Source organism: Protomyctophum parallelum, assembly GCF_964188405.1.
Source record: "Protomyctophum parallelum genome assembly, chromosome: 21".
NCBI classification, from domain to species: domain Eukaryota; kingdom Metazoa; phylum Chordata; class Actinopteri; order Myctophiformes; family Myctophidae; genus Protomyctophum; species Protomyctophum parallelum.
The window spans coordinates 7,893,930-7,915,275 of NC_139713.1; the positions used below are offsets into that span (position 1 = coordinate 7,893,930).

At 43.7% G+C, this 21,346-nt stretch overlaps 1 protein-coding gene across 2 annotated transcripts in view; it reads left to right on the forward strand.

Moving 5' to 3' along the window:
* Window positions 1–21,346, forward strand: part of LOC310879331 (electrogenic sodium bicarbonate cotransporter 1-like) — a 94,257-nt gene that overhangs the window by 45,023 nt on the left and 27,888 nt on the right. For both annotated transcript variants that reach the window (XM_083793920.1, XM_083793921.1), the window contains exons 5-12: window positions 1,956–2,116; window positions 2,527–2,706; window positions 8,595–8,671; window positions 13,177–13,334; window positions 14,081–14,168; window positions 15,580–15,734; window positions 16,114–16,233; window positions 17,168–17,342. In XM_083793920.1, the coding sequence (XP_083650046.1) occupies window positions 1,956–2,116; window positions 2,527–2,706; window positions 8,595–8,671; window positions 13,177–13,334; window positions 14,081–14,168; window positions 15,580–15,734; window positions 16,114–16,233; window positions 17,168–17,342 (1,114 nt within the window). The remainder of the gene's footprint in view (window positions 1–1,955; window positions 2,117–2,526; window positions 2,707–8,594; window positions 8,672–13,176; window positions 13,335–14,080; window positions 14,169–15,579; window positions 15,735–16,113; window positions 16,234–17,167; window positions 17,343–21,346) is intronic.

Genomic DNA, 21,346 nt, shown 5'->3' on the forward strand with positions numbered 1-21,346 from the left:
GTGGGATTTGTTGTGTAAAGAAAAGGGAGCTCTCCTTGTCGCCTTTTGTTTGTAGCCCTTATTTGGCTGTAAAAATATATGAAATCCTTTGTTTGGTTTTATTTCTGTCCCGCATTTACTTTCGGCATGGGTAGCTTCCTGGGAAAAAATATAATTCAAGCCTATAACCCTAAACACATTCCTTCTCTCTGTCTCTTTTCTCTCGTCTTTGGTACAAGGATGCTTTATAAACATTTCTGTCTAATTAACGAAAACATTGTTTTTATCATTTTAGAATACAATTGAGACTGGATAATGTTCATGTTTACCCAGGACGGGTTTAGTAGTGCAGGAACCCCCTTTTTTGGGGGTTGTTGACTGTACCTTTACACGTACAGTACACTGAGGTTTTTGTTTTAAGCTGTGCTTGTCTCGCTGTCTCACTTGATGTATTGCCAACTATGTGACTGGGCATTATTTTAACCACATGGACCCTATAGCCACCATGTCCCTCTCCCCAGATGACAGTGAATTAACAATTTAAGGACCCATAAGACCTTAACCCATTTGGGGCGGAACCCCTTTTGGTGTTAGCATTATGTTATGCTTTAGCTATTGAAAAATAGCAGATCTACAAGCTCATAGCGCGCCACCGAGTGGCACGCTACAAGCTTGTAGGTCCGCTATTTTTGAAAAGTCGTGAAATTGCTGCACAAATCTTTGAATATATATTCTTTCAGAAGACCTTTTTTTAATTTCGACGTCCGGTCTAAATGGGTTAAGGGACCATTTAACCTTTAAGGAACATTTAAGGAACCATAAGACCAGAAAGAAAGAAACTGCTTCAAAAGTATAATCAACGGACAGTATAAAAACTGCTCAAACATTGGCCAAATTGTCAAATAATGTAAAAAGAGGCAACATTTTGGTAATAGTCAATCTTGTGATATGGTAGATCTATAACTAGAATCTAGAACTATTTCCACAGTTATCTGTGGAACCGAGTCAAAGTAACTAAATGTACTGCCCCAACTCCTACAATTCCAAGTGCTTAATAAATTGTCAGTGTCCCCAGTTCAAATTAAAGTGACCATTTCTGAGGTGCCGCAGCCAGAGAACTAAAGCTACATCTCTCTGGCCTTTTACTCCTATTCCTGAGGTGTCGCAGCCAGAGAACTAAAGGTACATCTCTGTGTGTCGCAGCCAGAGAACTAAAGGTACATCTCTGTGTGTCGCAGCCAGAGAACTAAAGGTACATCTCTGTGAGGTGTCGCAGCCAGAGAACTAAAGGTACATCTCTGTGAGGTGTCGCAGCCAGAGAACTAAAGGTACATCTCTGTGTGTCGCAGCCAGAGAACTAAAGGTACATCTCTGTGTGTCGCAGCCAGAGAACTAAAGGTACATCTCTGTGAGGTGTCGCAGCCAGAGAACTAAAGGTACATCTCTGTGTGTCACAGCCAGAGAACTAAAGGTACATCTCTGTGTGTCGCAGCCAGAGAACTAAAGGTACATCTCTGTGAGGTGTCGCAGCCAGAGAACTAAAGGTACATCTCTGTGAGGTGTCGCAGCCAGAGAACTAAAGGTACATCTCTGTGAGGTGTCGCAGCCAGAGAACTAAAGGTACATCTCTGTGAGGTGTCGCAGCCAGAGAACTAAAGGTACATCTCTGTGTGTCGCAGCCAGAGAACTAAAGGTACATCTCTGTGAGGTGTCGCAGCCAGAGAACTAAAGGTACATCTCTGTGTGTCACAGCCAGAGAACTAAAGGTACATCTCTGTGTGTCACAGCCAGAGAACTAAAGGTACATCTCTGTGTGTCGCAGCCAGAGAACTAAAGGTACATCTCTGTGAGGTGTCGCAGCCAGAGAACTAAAGGTACATCTCTGTGTGTCACAGCCAGAGAACTAAAGGTACATCTCTGTGTGTCACAGCCAGAGAACTAAAGGTACATCTCTCTGGCCTTTTTTCCTCCACCAGGTGGATCAAGTTTGAGGAGACGGTGGAGGAGGGTGGAGAGCGCTGGAGTAAGCCTCATGTGGCCACGCTGTCCCTCCACAGTCTGATGGAGCTGAAGACCTGCATTGAGAAAGGCACCATCATGCTGGACCTGGAGGCCACCACACTGCCACAGGTCGTCGGTAAGAGGCCTAGCTTTCTTATTGTCATTCATTTCATTTTGATGGCCTGGTGGTGGGTATAATGTACTGTATGTTTTATCCCTGCTCCTGGGCAGGTTAATTAACTCATTTAGACCTGAGCTCATGTTTAGTTTGTTGTCAATGTCTTGCTTCAAACTGAAAGCTGTGTCCTCGTACTCTGTTATAATTCGGTCACTAAATATCTCTTCAGCAGCTGCAGATAGTCGCTCACTGACCAACGACTTGTGTTTTCAGTAGACGGTGTTTGTAGTATTGTAGTGTTTGTAGCCATTTCTCAAAGCTAGCTCTCAGTGAGAGGAGTTCAACACTGATTCCTTGATATTAACGAGATGTTGCATATACCTGTGTATACTGTATATATTCTCATGTACGTGTTCCTCCCCCCTCAGAGCTGCTCACAGACAGTCAGATAGAGAGCGGTCATCTGAAGGCGGACATGAAGGAGAAGGTGATGTTCACGCTGCTCCGGAGGCATCGCCACCAGACCAAGAAGTCCAACCTGCGCTCGCTGGCCGACATCGGCAAGACGGTGTCCAGCGCCAGTCGAATGTTCTCCAACCAGGAGAACGGTAGGTCGTCATGCCGAAGGGAACTTTAATATTGCAGCCATTTAGTTAGTTCTTATGTCGGTTTATGCCACATTCTATATTCTAACGTTTTCTTTAGTTTAGTTTTTTTTTTTTGTTAATTAACATCCTATACTTGGATCATAGTAGGCTTGACTAGTAGTAGTATGCTACTTTTGAATTTTAATCCCAAAAAGTAACGGCAATATTACATTTATCAAAGATTGCATTGCTGCTTATTGTCTTGTAGTAGTAGTACTAGTATATTAATAACATATGAAAGGTATGAAAGTATTCACCTCCCAACAGAACTGCATTAATAGTGTTTGGAAATCAATACTCCGTAACTAGTAATATGCTTTGAATGTCATTCGAGCAACTGTTATCTACAGTATCTGCAGCTACAGTATCTGCTGATTGTTTCTTAGCCTAAGTCTTGACTTATACCTTGTTGCGCACAGTGGTGTGTGTGCTGCGTGTGAACTTATCCGGCCGCTGTACAACACCAGCGTGCCACCAAGTATAAATTAAGCCCAAGCTTTCTTTCTTTTCATTCTTTTTATGCAGCTTTTAATTCTTTCTGCTTTTAATTTTTCAAAAAAAAAAAAAAAGTGACTCCTGTTTCTTATCTCCTTTTCCAATCTTTTCCCCTCTTTTCTCTTCCTCTGTGGGACGTCTCTGTCCTCCTGTCCTGCACCCTGTGGGACATCGCTGTCTCTGTCTCTGTCCTGTTGTCCTGTCCACATTGGGGCATCGGGGGGTTAAAGCGCGCAGCCCCCTGGAACCCTCCGTGCCTTGTATATTCCCCCAAGACCTAGAGGACACGTGTGAGGCGTTCAAGAGAAGCTCCAGCATTGGAGAGAGTAAGTCAGGATACAAGACAAGGGTCACTAGCAGCATCACTCCTACAGGACAGTAGCCTGGGTCACTAGCAGCATCACTCCTACAGGACAGTAGCCTGGGTCACTAGCAGCATCACTCCTACAGGACAGTAGCCTGGGCCACTAGCAGCATCACTCCTACAGGACAGTAGCCTGGGTCACTAGCAGCATCACTCCTACAGGACAGTAGCCTGGGTCACTAGCAGCATCACTCCTACAGGACAGTAGCCTGGGTCATTAGCAGCATCACTCCTACAGGACAGTAGCCTGGGTCACTAGCAGCATCACTCCTACAGGACAGTAGCCTGGGTCACTAGCAGCATCACTCCTACAGGACAGTAGCCTGGGTCACTAGCAGCATCACTCCTACAGGACAGTAGCCTGGGTCATTAGCAGCATCACTCCTACAGGACAGTAGCCTGGGTCACTAGCAGCATCACTCCTACAGGACAGTAGCCTGGGTCACTAGCAGCATCACTCCTACAGGACAGTAGCCTGGGTCACTAGCAGCATCACTCCTACAGGACAGTAGCCTGGGTCACTAGCAGCATCACTCCTACAGGACAGTAGCCTGGGTCACTAGCAGCATCACTCCTACAGGACAGTAGCCTGGGTCACTAGCAGCATCACTCCTACAGGACAGTAGCCTGGGTCACTAGCAGCATCACTCCTACAGGACAGTAGCCTGGGTCACTAGCAGCATCACTCCTACAGGACAGTAGCCTGGGTCACTAGCAGCATCACTCCTACAGGACAGTAGCCTGGGCCACTAGCAGCATCACTCCTACAGGACAGTAGCCTGGGCCATTATCAGCATCACTCCTACAGGACAGTAGCCTGGGCCACTAGCAGCATCACTCCTACAGGACAGTAGCCTGGGTCACTAGCAGCATCACTCCTACAGGACAGTAGCCTGGGTCACTAGCAGCATCACTCCTACAGGACAGTAGCCTGAGTCACTAGCAGCATCACTCCTACAGGACAGTAGCCTGGGCAGCATCACTCCTACAGGACAGTAGCCTGGGCACCATTTCATTTCGGTATATGATCCGGGCGGGAGCGGATGATATCGCTGCCCGTCGACTTACAAAACAACACTACAACATGACGTAGCGATATCATCCGCTCCCGAGCCGTTCATATACCGAAATGAAACAGAGAACAGGCTTTCCTCCAAAGGTCGTGGAAAGCCTGGTGGGCGAGCTTAACAGGACATAGTGTAGTAGCAGGGTTTCAAATATCACGGGTGGGTAAAACAAGATTGGTCTTAAAGGTTTTATGACATTCATTTTCATTTATTTTTCTTTTTCTTTTAGGTTTTATGACCTCAATTACACCCAAAAAACCTGAACTTTGAACATTCAGTGGATTTTCTGTGGTCTGAAGTTTTCTTTGGGGTTTTTTGGGCCTTTTGAGCTACAATGAAAACAGGCAACACAGTGAAAACAGTGACATCTGCTGGCAAATCCCATTGACATATATGGGATTTGCAGTAAGTGATGGCACTTACTGCCGGCAAATCAGAGCACCTGTTTGAGCCAGAAAACCCCAGATCACAGAAAATCTACTGAATGTTAAAAGTTCATATTTGGGTGCAATTGAGATTAGAAAACCTAAAAAAAACAAGAACAATTCCAAAACCTTTTTTTTAATGTCACAATCCCTTTAACCACTTAAACCCTGCTTATAGTTCAAATCCGTAAACGACAGCTATTATTTTTTGTGAATTAATTATTTCTGCACCAAATCCCTCCTCTGTGAATAGCTGAGCTACGGGGCTCGCAGAATAGGGATGCTGAGTGGCATTTAAATGGAACTTGCCTAAACCTGCAGAAACACTTAGTGCGGAAAGGAAACCGTACCTGACATCATTTAGCATGAGATCATCACAGAAGATATACGAGGATGTCCCACAGTACAGTATATCTCTAACCCACAGTCAATAAACAAAAGAAAAAATAGAATATTGTTGAGAATAATGGCCTCAAGCCTTTAATAATTACTGTTGTTGACACGACTGTAAACTTCAGCAAAAATAAAAGATACAATTAACATGCACCTCTGTACTTTGTGGTTACAGCAAACTACACAGAAAGCCTTACTTACCCCGATGACCTTACAACAGGTCCGTTTCGTTAGATCTTATTAACACTGAGAATTTTACACAACTGTTACAACGTTTCTTTATTGTTCGTATCTTGTGTACGGGTACAGTACATGAGAGTAAAACATATTTTGTTCTGCTACAATGTCTGAGGAACCAGAACAATATAATGTAGGAATGTTTGAACAAGAATGAATCCTTGAACCAAAAATCCTCAGTATTATTTTACTAGTGTACACTGTACAGTATATATGTACCTACTGTTCTAGAGCTTTTTTTAAATGAAGTGCCATGTTTTTATTTTCTAGATCGTCATATCGACATTAATTAATTTTAATGACACCACGTGAAAAATTCCAACATTTTGCTTGTCCACAATTAAAAAGTTTTTCCTTTTTTTAAAGATTTTCTTTCACGTTGTTATAATGATCATTAGACTCAGGGCAATAACAGAGTTCAGTTTTAATGAATGTAGAGTGCAGGATGTAATTTACACACAAATGAGAGGGACTTAATTTATTTGACTGCATTTTTTTTAAATAGTTTATTCAAAACCAAAAATACTCTCTCACACACTTGCCAGTGTGCCAGTGATCACCCTCCTTTCTGCCAATGTTGGCACTGGTGCCTAAGGTTGCCTACCCCTGTTCTAGAGAGTTGTCTTTATCTATGGAGTAATTGCATTATTGTCCAGAATATAGTTGTCAACAAGCAACGACACTCCTTCAATATTTCTTACACGTTATGACCTGAGATCGATTCTACAAATTCCTTCTAAATCAGTAGTTCTCACACTGTTCATAATTCAAAATTATATGTGTATATTAAAAAAAAAGATTTCGCCAAAATGGCACAAGTTCCCAGTGTGGCACAAAGTGAGCTTGTAAAGTACAATCTAAAATGCCACAGATGCTCTCCCGTTGAAGACAGGTCTTGTTGTTAAGACTTTTAAGCCTGCCCACAATAAAATGGCACATTAACAATAACAAAAGCAAAGATTAAATTCCATCATAAGCTGCTTTTGGATGTCCAGACAGTGCAGTGGGTTCCACTCAAACATGACCACTTATTTTACAATCGGATAAAATAATAAAAAACTAAAATAAATCCTCCCAGAATTATTGGGAATAGGCCTATAAAGATTTTGTTACAAACAGTGTTATTGTTATGAATATTATTGCAGACGGACTAAGACAAGGAGAGTTTCCAGTGATATCCCCTGAATAAAACAGGGCAGATATCTCTAGAAATGCTCCACATCTCTGTACTGTACGTCTGTGTACAGTACATCTGTAAATCTGTAATCCACATAACTCGAGAACACAAAAAGCTCAGGTCAGGCTCTGCCAGTGCAGGACCTCACCTGTACATCCCATGACGTCACATTGAGATTAGGCGACACACTTCATATTTGGGCATGGCTGACACAGAACTCCATATATACAGTAGGAATAAAGGGACACAGAGAGACGGATACAGACATCTCCATTTATGGGCATAAAAGGGACACAGACAGATGGGTGGAACGGGTACTCTGACGCGGGTACAACGGGTATTGCGTAGCCGGGGTGGGGCATGGACCTCCATCTTTATCGTTACCCACCCGGTGCTCTACAGCCAGGCACCGGTCTGGTTATTGTTCATAAATGACGGCTATCTTTCTGTTATTGATATTTAGGTTGTTGGAATGGGAGCTTCAGTTTTTAACTCTCATTTAAACTCTCCATCTAACGATGTTGTGATTCAAACGGTTTCATTAAGGCTGATGACTGCAGAATTAAAGAACGTCTTACATCTTACATCAAATCTTACATCAGTGTTAAACTATTTGCTTTGCAACTGTCCCCCAAATATTTCTGTTTCTCTTCATCACTTCTCCTGGGAGAAATTAGGGTCTCTTGTCTTTTTCTGCTATTTCTGTCTCTTTATTCAGTATCTTCCAAAAGCAACGATGAGGTCAGAGCTCTTCCGTTGAACCACTTGAACCCTCTATGGCAGTGGTTCCCAAACTTTAACCACTTGAACCCTCTAGGGCAGTGGTTCCCAAGCCGGGACCCAAACTAGCGAAAATACCAGATCTACAAGCTTGTAGATCGGCTATTTTCACTACTTCCTAAACATATGCTTTTTCTAATTTATGGAATTTCTTATTTATATATTTCTTTGATTTCTTCATGAAATTACTGACAAAAAACATTTTTTATTTTATTTTTTGAAATGATAATATTTGAAAGCAATAGAATACATCCGCACCCTGTGTATTTGCTCGGTACATGAGTATTTTCTTATTTAATGAAGCAACGTTTCGGTCCCTCCGGACCTTCCTTTGATGCCTGAGAAAGGTCCGGATGGACCAAAACGTTGCTTCATTAAAGGTATATTCAGTGATTTCACTTAATTCAAATATCACTTATTTTTTTGTTTTGTTGTGATAATCCTCCCTACTATAGAGTGTGCTGGCCATATAAGGAGTTACTCCCTGTCCCCAGTTAACCCCTGGGGGTCAAAAAACCTTAGGTTTCGTTTTTGACTCTCTATCCTGATTGGACGAAAGGCTGGGTCCCACAGCCAAAAACGAAACCTAAGGTTTTTTGAGTGAAATCACTGAATATACCTTTAAATAAGAAAATACTCATGTACAGTGTGTGGGTGTATTCTATTGCTTTCATTGATGTCCACTGGCCTACGCACCTGTGCATACGCCTGATTCCTAGGTGTGCGAAAGTTTTCTCCTACAGACAATAGTTAAATACAAAATGTAAGAAAACAAAAATAAAGGGACCCATAAAAATGTGTCTGCAAACTCACAAATGGGTCCCGACGTTTGGGAAACGTTGCTCTAAACTTAGTAAAAAAAAACAGAACAGAGATGCTGGGGTTCAAGTGTCCTTTTCCATCCTCTACAGGTAGCCCCACCACCGCCCATCGAAACCTCACCTCCACCAGCCTGAGTGACTTCTCAGACAAAGCAGAGAAGGATCAGGTAAGATTTATGGCTTCAAGTATATCTGTGCGTTTACAATGAATCCAACTCAATGACCGACTCTCTTGTGTGGATGTTTATAGCCACTATTCATGCTGTATGTAGTTTGGTGATTCTCAACCTTTTCTTTCAAGAACCCCTAGTTCAATGTGGACAATGTACAATCAGTTGACGAAACGGGAGCGAACTAAACCATAGCCGCTATAGCGCTGTGGTTCGGTTTTAGTATTTTCATATATTCATATTTTAGCTGTCTTTTATAATTGTGTATAGGCTGCACTTCAATACATGAGAGAACATTGAGCGACAGTGAGTGTCCTGTCCTACAACATTACATCATGGGACATTCAAATTAAGTTGACGTGCAGAGGCCGGCATATCAGGATAATGAGGATATCGTTGGCAGCTGTGCATAATACTAGGCTACTTGATCAAATAAGCAATTGAACAGTTAGATGATTTCAGGAGGAATAGACACAGGAGAGCAGGAGAGAGAATAGGAGGCAAAGAATAAGGTAGGCTACCAGAATGCTTTATTTACCCCGGAATGCTTTATTGCCCCCGCGACCCGTAGTCGGGTCCACCAGAGAGCTCCAGACTTCCCTCTCCAGAGCAACATTAGTGACTTCCTCCTGGGGGATCCCGAGACGTTCCAAGGCCAGTGAGTCGATGTAATCCCTCCATCCGCACCTTGGTCTGCCCCGGTCTGTCCATCGAGGACCTCCCTATAGGGAGACCCCCGAGAGGCATCCTAACCAGATGCCCCGAACCACCTAAGCATGGCTCCTTTCCAGGGCGAAGGAGCAGCGGCTCTACTCCGAGTCTCTCCCGTGTGACTGAACTTCTCACCCTAACTCTAAGGGAGATGCCAGCCACCCGTCGGAGAACACCTAAAGATAGTTGTGAATTCTAGATGTGGGTTTCCGGGGACCCCAGTCTAGACTGTAAAGTCCTCTGTGTTCATTTAACTCTGGCAGTGTTCAAAATGTGGTTCCTTTGGTGACATTCCCATCCTTGAGGTATTGAACGTTCTTGCAGGGAGGAGAGCTTCATAGTGCAGTCATTTAGGTTTAACAGAGAAGGGCTATCATCCGCATAGCAGTGGTAAGAGACGCACTTAAAACGGCTATAATTAAAACACATGAGGAGGGGCATGTGTGCAGGGAGAAGAAAAAGGGAACCAAGGATTGAACCCTGGGGCGCACCACAATGTCAACGGAGCAGACAAGGACACATGGTCGTTGACAGCCACAGTAACACTCCTAAATTATGACGAGTAGGAAGCAGACCGGTCTAAAAATGTTCTTCTAAATTCTGGCAGTTTTCTGAAATACCTATGTTTCTGTATCGGTGGTGCTCAATATTTCATGTCAAGGACCCCAAAAATGATATGTAATTGGCCACCGACCACCATCTGAAAATATGTTATTCCAGGAAGGAACCCCTCGGAAGCAAAGATTTTAGTTAAAAATGTTCGCTCTGAAAGAATATATATTCAAAGATTTGAACCCCCAAATTGAGACTAATTACCCCCATTTGAAAATATATGCCAAGGACCCCCATGAGAGAAGGCTCTAGCAGTGATTCTCAACCTGTTTAATTTCAAGGACCCTCAGTTTGACATGCATTAGTCTACGGATCCCCCACTTAATGGCATTTCTATCTCTCTGACCCCCATTTATATTGTAAAATCAATGTTAATTTAACTCAGAGAGTACATTTGGTTCCAGTTGTACACTCTCAGAGTTACAGACCCATAAGGGTCCATTTGGTTCCTAACTATCATTTAGCTGGGGATCCCCTGCCTGACCCCACTTTGGGAACCACTGTTCTATTCTATTGTGTCAGAAGCTGTGCTTCAGTCCAGGAGCAACAGAACGGGAACAACTCCCCAGAGTCAGAAGCTGTGCTTCAGTCCAGGAGCAACAGAAAGGGAACAACTCCCCAGAGTCAGAAGCTGTGCTTCAGTCCAGGAGCAACAGAAAGGGAACTAACTCCCCAGAGTTAGAAGCTGTGCTTCAGTCCAGGAGCAACAGACAGGGAACTAACTCCCCAGAGTCAGAAGCTGTGTTTCAGTCCAGGAGCAACAGAAAGGGAACTACTCCCCAGAGTTAGAAGCTGTGCTTCAGTCCAGGAGCAACATAAAGGGAACAACTCCCCAGAGTCAGAAGCTGTGCTTCAGTCCAGGAGCAACAGAAAGGGAACAACTCCCCAGAGTCAGAAGCTGTGCTTCAGTCCAGGAGCAACAGAAAGGGAACTAACTCCCCAGAGTTAGAAGCTGTGCTTCAGTCCAGGAGCAACAGACAGGGAACTAACTCCCCAGAGTCAGAAGCTGTGTTTCAGTCCAGGAGCAACAGAAAGGGAACTACTCCCCAGAGTTAGAAGTTGTGCTTCAGGGATGTACTGTACTTCAAGCCGCTTCGCAGACACAGGAGATGGACTCCTACCTTATAGGCTGTGTACAGACACAGGAGATAGACTCCTACCTTATAGGCTGTGTACAGACACAGGAGATAGACTCCTACCTTATAGGCCGTGTGGCAAGGCTTACTTCTCTAAAATGTTGGCGAGAAAAGGACGTTTGGATAAGAGTCTGTAATTACTAGGAACTGAAGGGTCAATGGTCCTTTTTTCCCCTCTTGCCAGTGAGGAGGCGAGCATGGCAGCATTCTGCAGGCGCCTACGCTACGCTCTGACTGGTCGACGTCTAGTCTACACACAGGCAGTTAATCTGACTGGTCGATGTCTACACACAGGCAGTTAATCAAGCCTCTGACTGGTCGACGTCTACACACAGGCAGTTAATCAAGCCTCGAGGAGGTGAATGCGTGGATCACCCTCTCTTAACTAGGCATGGAGCTCGTTAATTTGTATTGATAACGAGCACCTCATCGATCAGGCTTATCGAGCCCACTATCGAGCATTTTCTGTCATCTTGTGGAAAGACGGGAGAAGAACTATCTTTTACTATGGCCTTCAAATACAGTACTTTTCTAACAGACTTTTTACGAAGATAATATTGAAGAAACTGTGAACTGGTTCACCCCTTTTGCAACCAGATCTTATTTTAATGACGTTTGGGAGACTTTCCTGGGGTTTTTATGTGGGTAATATGTATTTCAGTATTTCCAAGTGTCCATGGACTACATGTTTGCCCTCTCCCTATCCATTAGGAGGAGCAGTGGACAAAAGCATTATGGGAATTGTAGTCCAGAGAAGGAAGTGAGCCCAGTGTCCATGACATACATCATGGAGTCCGCATGGACACTTACATGGACAAATACTGAAATATCTAAAAAACACTATTATTACCCACATAAAAACCCCCAGGAAAGTGTTTCTTGTCTCCCAAACATCATTAAAATAAGATCTGGTGGTTGCAAAAGGGATGAAGTGTCCCTTTAAACTTTCACCAGGAGTCATCAAACTCCCTTCTTCATATTCTGTGGGTTGGTCTCATCCACCCATGCAGGTTTAATATCTCTGTAGATACTGTACTCTGAGGCTCTGATCAGCACTAGCTCATTAGTACAGTAGGTGTATTTAATGAGCTGCTTTTGGCCCACAGACATACCGTGCAAAGATAAGGCATCGCGAGGTATTCCTCATCGGGCGGGCCTGTTCATTCGTTTGGTCGTTGAGGTAATGGAAAACACAGGAATTACCCTGACGCTAATAGATAATGATGACGTTGGATATTTGTCAAAATGACCTGGCCTTTGATGAACCTCCAAGGCCTTAGTTAACCATCTCTACGAACCCTGGTATCGGCTACACACTCTCTGTGTGTGTGTGTGTGTGTGTGTGTGTGTGTGTGTGTGTGTGTGTGTGTGTGTGTGTGTGTGTGTGTGTGTGTGTGTGTGTGTGTGTGTGTGTGTGTGTGTGTGTGTGTGTGTGTGTGTGTGTGTGTGTGTGTGCGCCGCACTACTGCTCAGCTGATGGGTTTTGATCAAAGCAAAGAATGTGTCCTTTGCGTGTTACAAAGGAGCAACACTCACTAAATTAATAACGGTTCTCTTTTCTGTTTACACACGCTCTGTTGTCTGCAGTGTTGTTTTTGGCAGCAAATTTCGGTTTTAGTCATAGTCTCTTGGTTAGTTTTAATTTAGTTTCAGTCACATTTTAGTCACCTGGAATGTTTTTTGTGTTAGTCTAGTTTTAGTCTTTAGTCAAAATCTACAGTTTATTTCGGCGGGCCTTGACGCCGTCGTAATGACTAATACTGAATATCTTGTCCACTAGTCCCTTCCTAACATTTTAGTCTAGTTATTTGTTGACGAAATCGTCAGTTTATTTAGTCTTTTACCATTTTTAAGTTTATTATATATCCTTTTACTGTACTATTTACATAAACTGTAGATAAAGTGTCAGGCCTCGTTGATCATACAGGTTGGCGCGTACAGTACAGTGCACTATAGCAGACGTGGTTCTCAAAGAGGGCCCTGGGGGACCGCCAGGGGTTTTTGATAATGTATGTCAACACCGTTTCTGTGTCGCCACCACAGCTGAAGAACAAGTTCATGAAGAAGTTGCCCCGCGACGCGGAGGCCTCCAACGTGCTGGTGGGAGAGGTGGACTTCCTGGAGACTCCGTTCGTGGCGTTCGTCCGTCTCCACCAGGCCGTCATGCTGGGAGCTCTGACCGAGGTCCCTGTGCCCACCAGGTGAAAAACCACTCCTCGTTAACACTAGTCATTGATCAATTAACCCATTCTGACCTGAGATCAGATTCATACGAGGTTTCCACTGGACACACACTGGTCTGACGAACCCATTCTGACCTGAGATCAGATTCTAAAAATGTCAGTCGTTCTTCGATTTTTCAAAAATAGCAGACCTACAAGCTCGTATCGCGCCACTCGGTGGCGCGATATGAGCTTGTAGATCTGCTATTTTTCAATAGCTAAAGCACGACATGATGCCAACACCAAAATGGGTGCCCGGTCAGAATGGGTTAATACACACCAAGAACACGTGGCCCCATTCACACTGGCAGCCAAATCTACGTAAAAGTAGCAAAAAAAAAAGCCGATCTACAAGCTCATTGTTTGTTGCATGTGCTGTGAGTGTGAGCATGCAGATATATACGCATATTCATTGCTGTTGGCTGCCATGTGAATATCGTTGCAAAAACCTCCATAATTCAACCTTTTGCGTCAACAAATGCCCTACTACTTCCTCATACTACAGTGTCACACAAAAGCAGCCGAAATAGCCGATCTACAAGCTCACAATGCGTTGCGATGCGACACCTTGTGAGCTTGTAGATTGGCCATTTTGCCAACGGTGTTCCATCCAGCAGCAACTATGTGGTCTGAAGTGACAAATTGATGTGATTCATCAGCTGATAAATAATCCCTGAAGTTGGGGTTATTTCTTATGTCTTTCTTTCCCCTTTTCTTTGTTGTAGATTTCTGTTTATCCTGCTGGGACCCAAAGGAAAAGCCAAGTCCTATCATGAGATTGGACGAGCGATGGCCACCCTGATGTCGGATGAGGTACAGTACATGACACTGCTAGGCCTTGTCACAGTTATTAAATAATTGCAATTTTTTTAGATAATTGCATTTTCTTTTTGCATAATTGAGTACTACAGACAAATAACTGTTTAGGTCCACACTAATTATCCAAAACTAGCCCTTACCCGTTGTGAAATACTTGCCGCCTTGTGGCCGTGGGGGGTACTGTGGCTGGGAGTACTGCGCCCTGGGTGCATTTTCACATTTTTAATTCACTAATAAATTCATTATTAATTTATAATTTGTTAAATTGGAAAAAGGGCTTGGTTAAGACCTCCATATTATTTTTAGTCAATGCCTGTGTGAAAAGTGGGAGCGATTGGTGCAGGCAGTGAGGAGCTACGGAAGTGTTTCTGACAGACACACATTCAGACAGACGTTGTCAGAATTATAGGATGAGGATGATGATGATGATGATGGATAAGGGGTCAGGACAACGAGGCCTTTCCGTGGAGGGGTCAGAATACCATTTTTAAACAGTTTTTCGTCTGTAATACTCAATTGTCAATGTTGAAAATTTGGTAAAAAATAGCAGAACTTGCACATCTTGTGACGTGTTGTAAGGTTGTCGATCAACTATTTCTGCTCTATTTTAGATTTATTTTTTGGAAAGAACATTTTTGATTAAATGTTATTTGTCATATCTACCCTGTGCAACATGTGATTACGAAGCCAAACAGAAATATAAATTGTAACGTTAATTAACGTTTTGATACAATGCTGTATATGTTTTCTTAATAATGAGACATTGCGTGAGTCCACTACAGAGTGTAGATAGAATGTAATTTGATGGAAGAGAGCATCAACCACTTAAGCCCTATTATATATATATATATATATATATTATATATGTATATATACTTCATTTTATGACAAGTCTCTTTGAAACAATGGAGTATTCTTATTTTTAACGTGTTTTTAATATTTTATTTCCGTCTGTAATAATGGTACACTGTGGTCTGTCTGCGTACAGGTGTTCCATGACATTGTAATAACGGCACGCCGTGGTTCTGTGCGTCGTACAGGTGTTCCATGACATTGTAATAACGGCACGCCGTGATTCTGTGCGTCGTACAGGTGTTCCATGACATTGTAATAACGGCACGCCGTGGTTCTGTGCGTCGTACAGGTGTTCCATGACATTGTAATAACGGCACGCCGTGGTTCTGTGCGTCATACAGGTGTTCCATGACATTGTAATAACGGCACGCCGTGGTTCTGTGCGTCGTACAGGTGTTCCATGACATTGTAATAACGACACACCGTGGTTCTGTGCGTCGTACAGGTGTTCCATGACATTGTAATAACGGCACGCCGTGGTTCTGTGCGTCGTACAGGTGTTCCATGACATTGTAATAACGGCACGCCGTGGTTCTGTGCGTTGTTACAGGTGTTCCATGACATTGCGTACAAAGCCAAAGATAAGGAGGACCTCCTGGCGGGCATCGAGGAGTTCCTGGACGAGGTGATCGTCCTCCCCCCGGGGGAGTGGGACCCTGACATCAGGATAGAGCCGCCCAAGACCCTCCCGTCCTCCGACAAGAGGTACTGGACCATCTGGACACGATAACTAACGTCACTGTATACTGTAACTATTACTGTATACTGTAACTCGTGTCACTTGAAACGTCGTTTGACTTTTCTTCTACCTAACCCATTAACCCGTTCTGGGCGGGAACCCCTTTTGGTGTTTTGGCACCGAGTGCCGTGCTACGAGCTTGTAGATCTGCTATTTTTTGGAAAATCGTGAAAATGTGGCGCAAATCTTTGAATATATATTCTTTCAGAGCGAACATTTTTTAACTCAAATCTACAAATCTAACTCAAAGTCCCTGGAACAACATATTTTCCTCAAAAATAATTAAAAAAATCTAAATGGTTTGTAATTGTGGTCTGTGTGTGTGTCTGTGTTTGTGTTTTTCAGGAAACAGCACATGTATGCCGGGTCGGAGACTCCTCAGATGAACGGCGACGCCCACCACGACGGGGGACAGGGGGGAGGGGGAGGTCACGCAGTGGGGGAGGAGCTTCAGTTCACCAGGCGGTAAGAATCACTTCCTCCTCCTTCCTGATCGAAATATAAACCTTTAGCGAGAAAGATGGCGTGAGCTAACACTAACATTAGCGAGCAGGGAAAACGGAAGTACTGTATTAATCCAGTAGTAAAGCTCCCCAATTCCGGCCCTGCACAAGCTACGGTATTTACTAGAGATGTCCCGATACTGTATTGGTATCAGAAAAGTATCGGATCGGCCCTTATTTGGTCATATCGGTATCGGCAAATATGCCAGTCTAACCACCGATCTGACACAGGGGTAAGGGGTTGACGGGTGCATCTGGAGTTTGCTTTCGAGTTGCCCAAACTGCAAGTGTACATTTGAGTGAGGAGAGGTCTGGTATAAACACAACAAGAGATATATAGCTAGATGGCTATAAACACTATTCCCGGTCGGTGGACTTCAAAATAAGACATTTTTTCTTTTTGTAAATATTATTCTCTGGTATCGGTGTCGGCTATCACAGAAATTGTGGTATCGGGATCGGATCGGAAACAAAAGAAGTGTATGGGGACATCCCTAGTATTTACCACGAGAGGTAATGTCTGTGATTGTGTGCTGCTGAAGGTTTTGTGGAGGCCTCGTCCTGAGAGGTAATGTTTGTGATTGTGTGCTGCTGAAGGTTTTGTGGAGGCCTCGTCCTGGACATCAAGAGGTAATGTCTGTGATTGTGTGCGGCTGAAGGTTTTGTGGAGGCCTCGTCCTGAGAGGTAATGTTTGTGATTGTGTGCTGCTGAAGGTTTTGTGGAGGCCTCGTCCTGAGAGGTAATGTTTGTGATTGTGTGCGGCTGAAGGTTTTGTGGAGGCCTCGTCCTGAGAGGTAATGTTTGTGATTGTGTGCTGCTGAAGGTTTTGTGGAGGCCTCGTCCTGGACATCATACAGAGACGAGAGGTAATGTCTGTGATTGTGTGCTGCTGAAGGTTTTGTGGAGGCCTCGTCCTGGACATCAAGCGGAAGCTGCCGTTCTTCGTCAGTGACTTCACCGATGGTCTGCACATCCAGTCTCTGTCGGCCATCCTGTTCATCTACCTTGGCACCGTCACCAACGCCATCACGTTCGGTGGCCTTCTGGGAGACGCCACGGAAAACATGCAGGTGAGACTCTTCAGTTTAGACTGATATTGAACCAGGGACCACCAGTGTGTGAGTGGTCCTTGAGGGAGTTCCCCAGATAAATGATGGAGAGTTGGTAACCAAATGGACCCTTATTAGATCTCTAACTCTTAGATCTCTAACTCTTAGATCTTTAGCCCTTGATGGTGTAAAATCATAACAACAACAACAAGAGTTACATTATTGTTAAGCTGCATTAGGCTATACTTAAGAAGTCTACACAAAAATAATTGTTATTTTGATCGTTTCCCTGTTATACCTCCACAAGCTATAGGTAGATTGTAGATGGGCTATTTTCACACCTTTTTGAAATGTACGTATCATTTTGGAATGTAGTGTTACAGTAGTTCTCTAAAAATGTGTATTATCTGCTTCAGTAATGTTGTCTAGTAAAAACAATGATCTGCACCCATGGGGACAGTTGATCTGTATCTAAAACAAAGCTCAGCCACACTGGTGATGTACAGTAGTTGACAAAAACAAAGGCTTTCTCTTTGACATTGAAGCTTTGTTATACAGTAGGTGCTTCTAAAGCCTGAGCCAGACCCAGCCCTGGCAACAGTGATGTTGTTTTTTTCACTGGAAAACGTACAATTAGAGGTATTTTTTATGAAGATAGTTATGGAGTAGGAGAGTTCATAATAATTCAAGCTTCAAGAGGTTTATTTGTCTGTATGTGCAGTCAAGTGTTGCTGTGACACACGCCACCCATTGTGTTATCAATAATACAAAACGATCTATAATAGTTTAAAACGTCAAAACAACTTTATGTACTATACTATAGGCCTGTTTCAATTGCTGGAATGGTTTTATATTTGAAAGCGGAGGACAAACGCATACAGTACGTAGTAATCTGAACCAGTCACTAATGTCGTGTCCTCATCGAGGCCTTTGGGCTGAAACCACGTTTTTCCATATTTGAACTTTGTACTGTATGTCTACTTTTTGTAAATTAATTTATCATTATACAAGAGTGTCCCACAAAAGTCGTGAAAATGGCCCATTTAGACGCTCAGATATTTTAATTTATTTAAATTTATTTGTAGCCTCTGCCTCAGGTCTTTTTGGGTGAAAAGAAGAAACATTTTGGACACGCAAGGTCGCGGGATGCAAATGCAGGTGTAAACGCATCTCATCACTATGCAGCAGATGCAGTTGTTTTCATTCGTTTCATTAATGGTGAAATATTGCTGTGGTTTAATGAGAGGTCATAGCTGGAGAGTATCACTCTCGTAATGTGTTGCCTTGCGTAGGCAAACAGGCATAGAAGTACAGCACTACAAATCAGTACTGTTGGTTAATAAGTAAATGTGGCCAAGTAAACCCCCAAACCATGTCCACATTTTAATGAGGAACAAATAGGCCTGTGTAAACTTGAAATCGAACCCATTGTTTGACTTCCGATGCGATGCGAGTGTGGACATGCTTGTTAGCCTGTGTTATTTCAGCATACATTTTCTTTTCTTTTTTCTTGTGTGTGTGTGTGTGTGTGGGGGGGGGGGGGGGGGTGGGCGGGATGCATACATCACAACCATACATTATTGTACACACACACACACACATCGTGGCACATTGTCAGCTTCTAAAACAGCTATTTTTGCGATTTGTGTTTGTAAGTATAACGTAAGGCTTAAAAGATCCTCCGTGTGCAAAGGCTAAACTATGTAATTTAGAATAGATGGCATGTTGTGCGCAGTAGGAGGATACCAGTAGTTTCAATGTATGGATATTTTACAGTTGATGATAGATTCGTCTCTCTCTCTCAACGTTGTCCTCAGACGAGCCCTCCATCGGCGTCTCCAGTCATCTCGGTTCTCCGTACATCTGGCCAGCTCCTTTGTGCTTTCTGCACCAGCATCTTTCTTTAGCACGTCCACGTAGGTATAGGTGTGGGACGTCCTCTCGATCGATGCCCGTGTGTTGGTTCCCACAGTACAAGCTAGCTGGCCAGCTAGTCTCATCCTCCTTACTGCAATCTTCTCTGTTACACTTGGTAATGCCCCGTACAGTGGCCATGCTATAGTCTCATCCTCCTTACTGCCATCTTCTCTGTTACACTTGGTAATGCCCCGTACAGACGCTTGTTGGTGATGTGCTCGTCCTGGCTGATGCTCAGTACCCCACGTAACATTCTGGTGTAGCACCGGTCCAGTTCTTGGTTTACTAGTTATGATCCTAGATGACTATTTCTATGATTTGATGCATTACCTTGTGGTGTCACTCTGGATTAAGAGCGTCTGCTAAATGCCTACATTTTGAGGCCCTTTCAGGGCTTCTCTGGTCTCTCATAGCCAGACAACTATTCCACAATCTCCGAATGCTAGTGTATGTATAGAGTCTGGAACTACAAATGCTAGTGTATGTATAGAGTCTGGAACTACAAATGCTAGTGTATGTATAGAGTCTGGAACTACAAATGCTAGTGTATGTATAGAGTCTGGAACTACAAATGCTAGTGTATGTATAGAGTCTGGAACTACAAATGCTAGTGTATGTATAGAGTCTGGAACTACAAATGCTAGTGTATGTATAGAGTCTGGAACTACAAATGCTAGTGTACGACTGTATGTATAGAGTCTGGAACTACAACCCCACGAAATCCCGAGTAAGGAAGCTGACATTGCCGCTCACGAAAATATATTTTAAAATATTTTAAATTTTTCATTTCTGCTAAGCGACAAGCTTATTATGCATAGATTATTTCTATTTATAGGATACTTTTTTGTTTTTGTTTTGTAGGATACATTGGATCAGCGGGGTCGCACTTCACTCAAACAGACCCATAATGGGCTCTATGCACACACGCCATTTTGGAAAGAACTTGGGACCCCTACTTCCTTCACAGGTGTTACCGATGATACTAACGAAGGCTAGCTGTTCCATTCTGGTCAAACAGAGTCAGGGTGCTGCTGTTGTGCCGTGTCGGAATGACTGAAAACACTCTGCTACACCACTGGGTCTCAAAGTGTCCTTGAGTGGGTTCCAAATGGCCTCGTACCGTACGGGTGTGTATCTCTGAGGGTCCATTTGGTTCCATTTATACACTCAGAGTTATGGGCGTCCTTGAAAAAAAGAAAAAAATTGAGAACCACTGCACTAAATGAAACGGAGTCTTTATCATCGGTAACACCTGTGTGTGTGTGTGTGTGTGTGTGTGTGAGAGAGAGTGTGATTGTGTGTGCGTGTGCGAGAAACGACAATCGCAACCCGCTTTTCCCGCTCCGCCCCTTCAGATTGTCGACTAGGCTCGCCTCTCATTAAAAAAGAATTACTAGGCGGCGGTGGCGGCGGCGCGTCAATCGCTTCCCTTTCCCCGTCTGAAAAAGCCCGGCCTCGATTGAGTGGTTAAATTCCATTTTATTTTTAGTTTCTCTCACTCCGAGTATGATAACACATCTGCTTATTCAGCTAAAAACGACTTGTTTCCCCTCCAAACACATCCCGGAGCTGTCAGGCCGGCCGTTCAGGAAGAGCCTGTCTTTGACTGTTGTTTATATATACGGTGCTATTATTATTCCTACAGAAGGATTACAGAACACAGACACACAAACTGGGGGAGTTCAGTGTGCTGTGCTTTTGAAACATTCTTAAACCTGAGCTAAGCTTGCCCCGGAGGCTTCTGGGAGAAGGTCATCCCAGTGCAAGCCAGGGGGGGAATCCCACCGCAGTTCTTATGAATTAAGCATCACACACACACACACACACACACACGCACACACGCAACACACGTACACATACACCCATGCTGTGACAGGGTGCTAAGGAGGGATGATGACGGTTGGGGGGGGGGGGCATGATGACAAGGCTACTGGTGACTTCATAAGCCGGGGATCTGTGGTTATTTACAGCTCTGGTGTAAATCCATGGCTGGGAGCTCCTGCAGCACATTGTCCTCCTCATGCGTTCATTGCACGCTGCTGCTTTTTCTGGGATAATAGAGAGACACTTAGATAGGATGAACCCACCCACTGCAGGGCGGATTGATT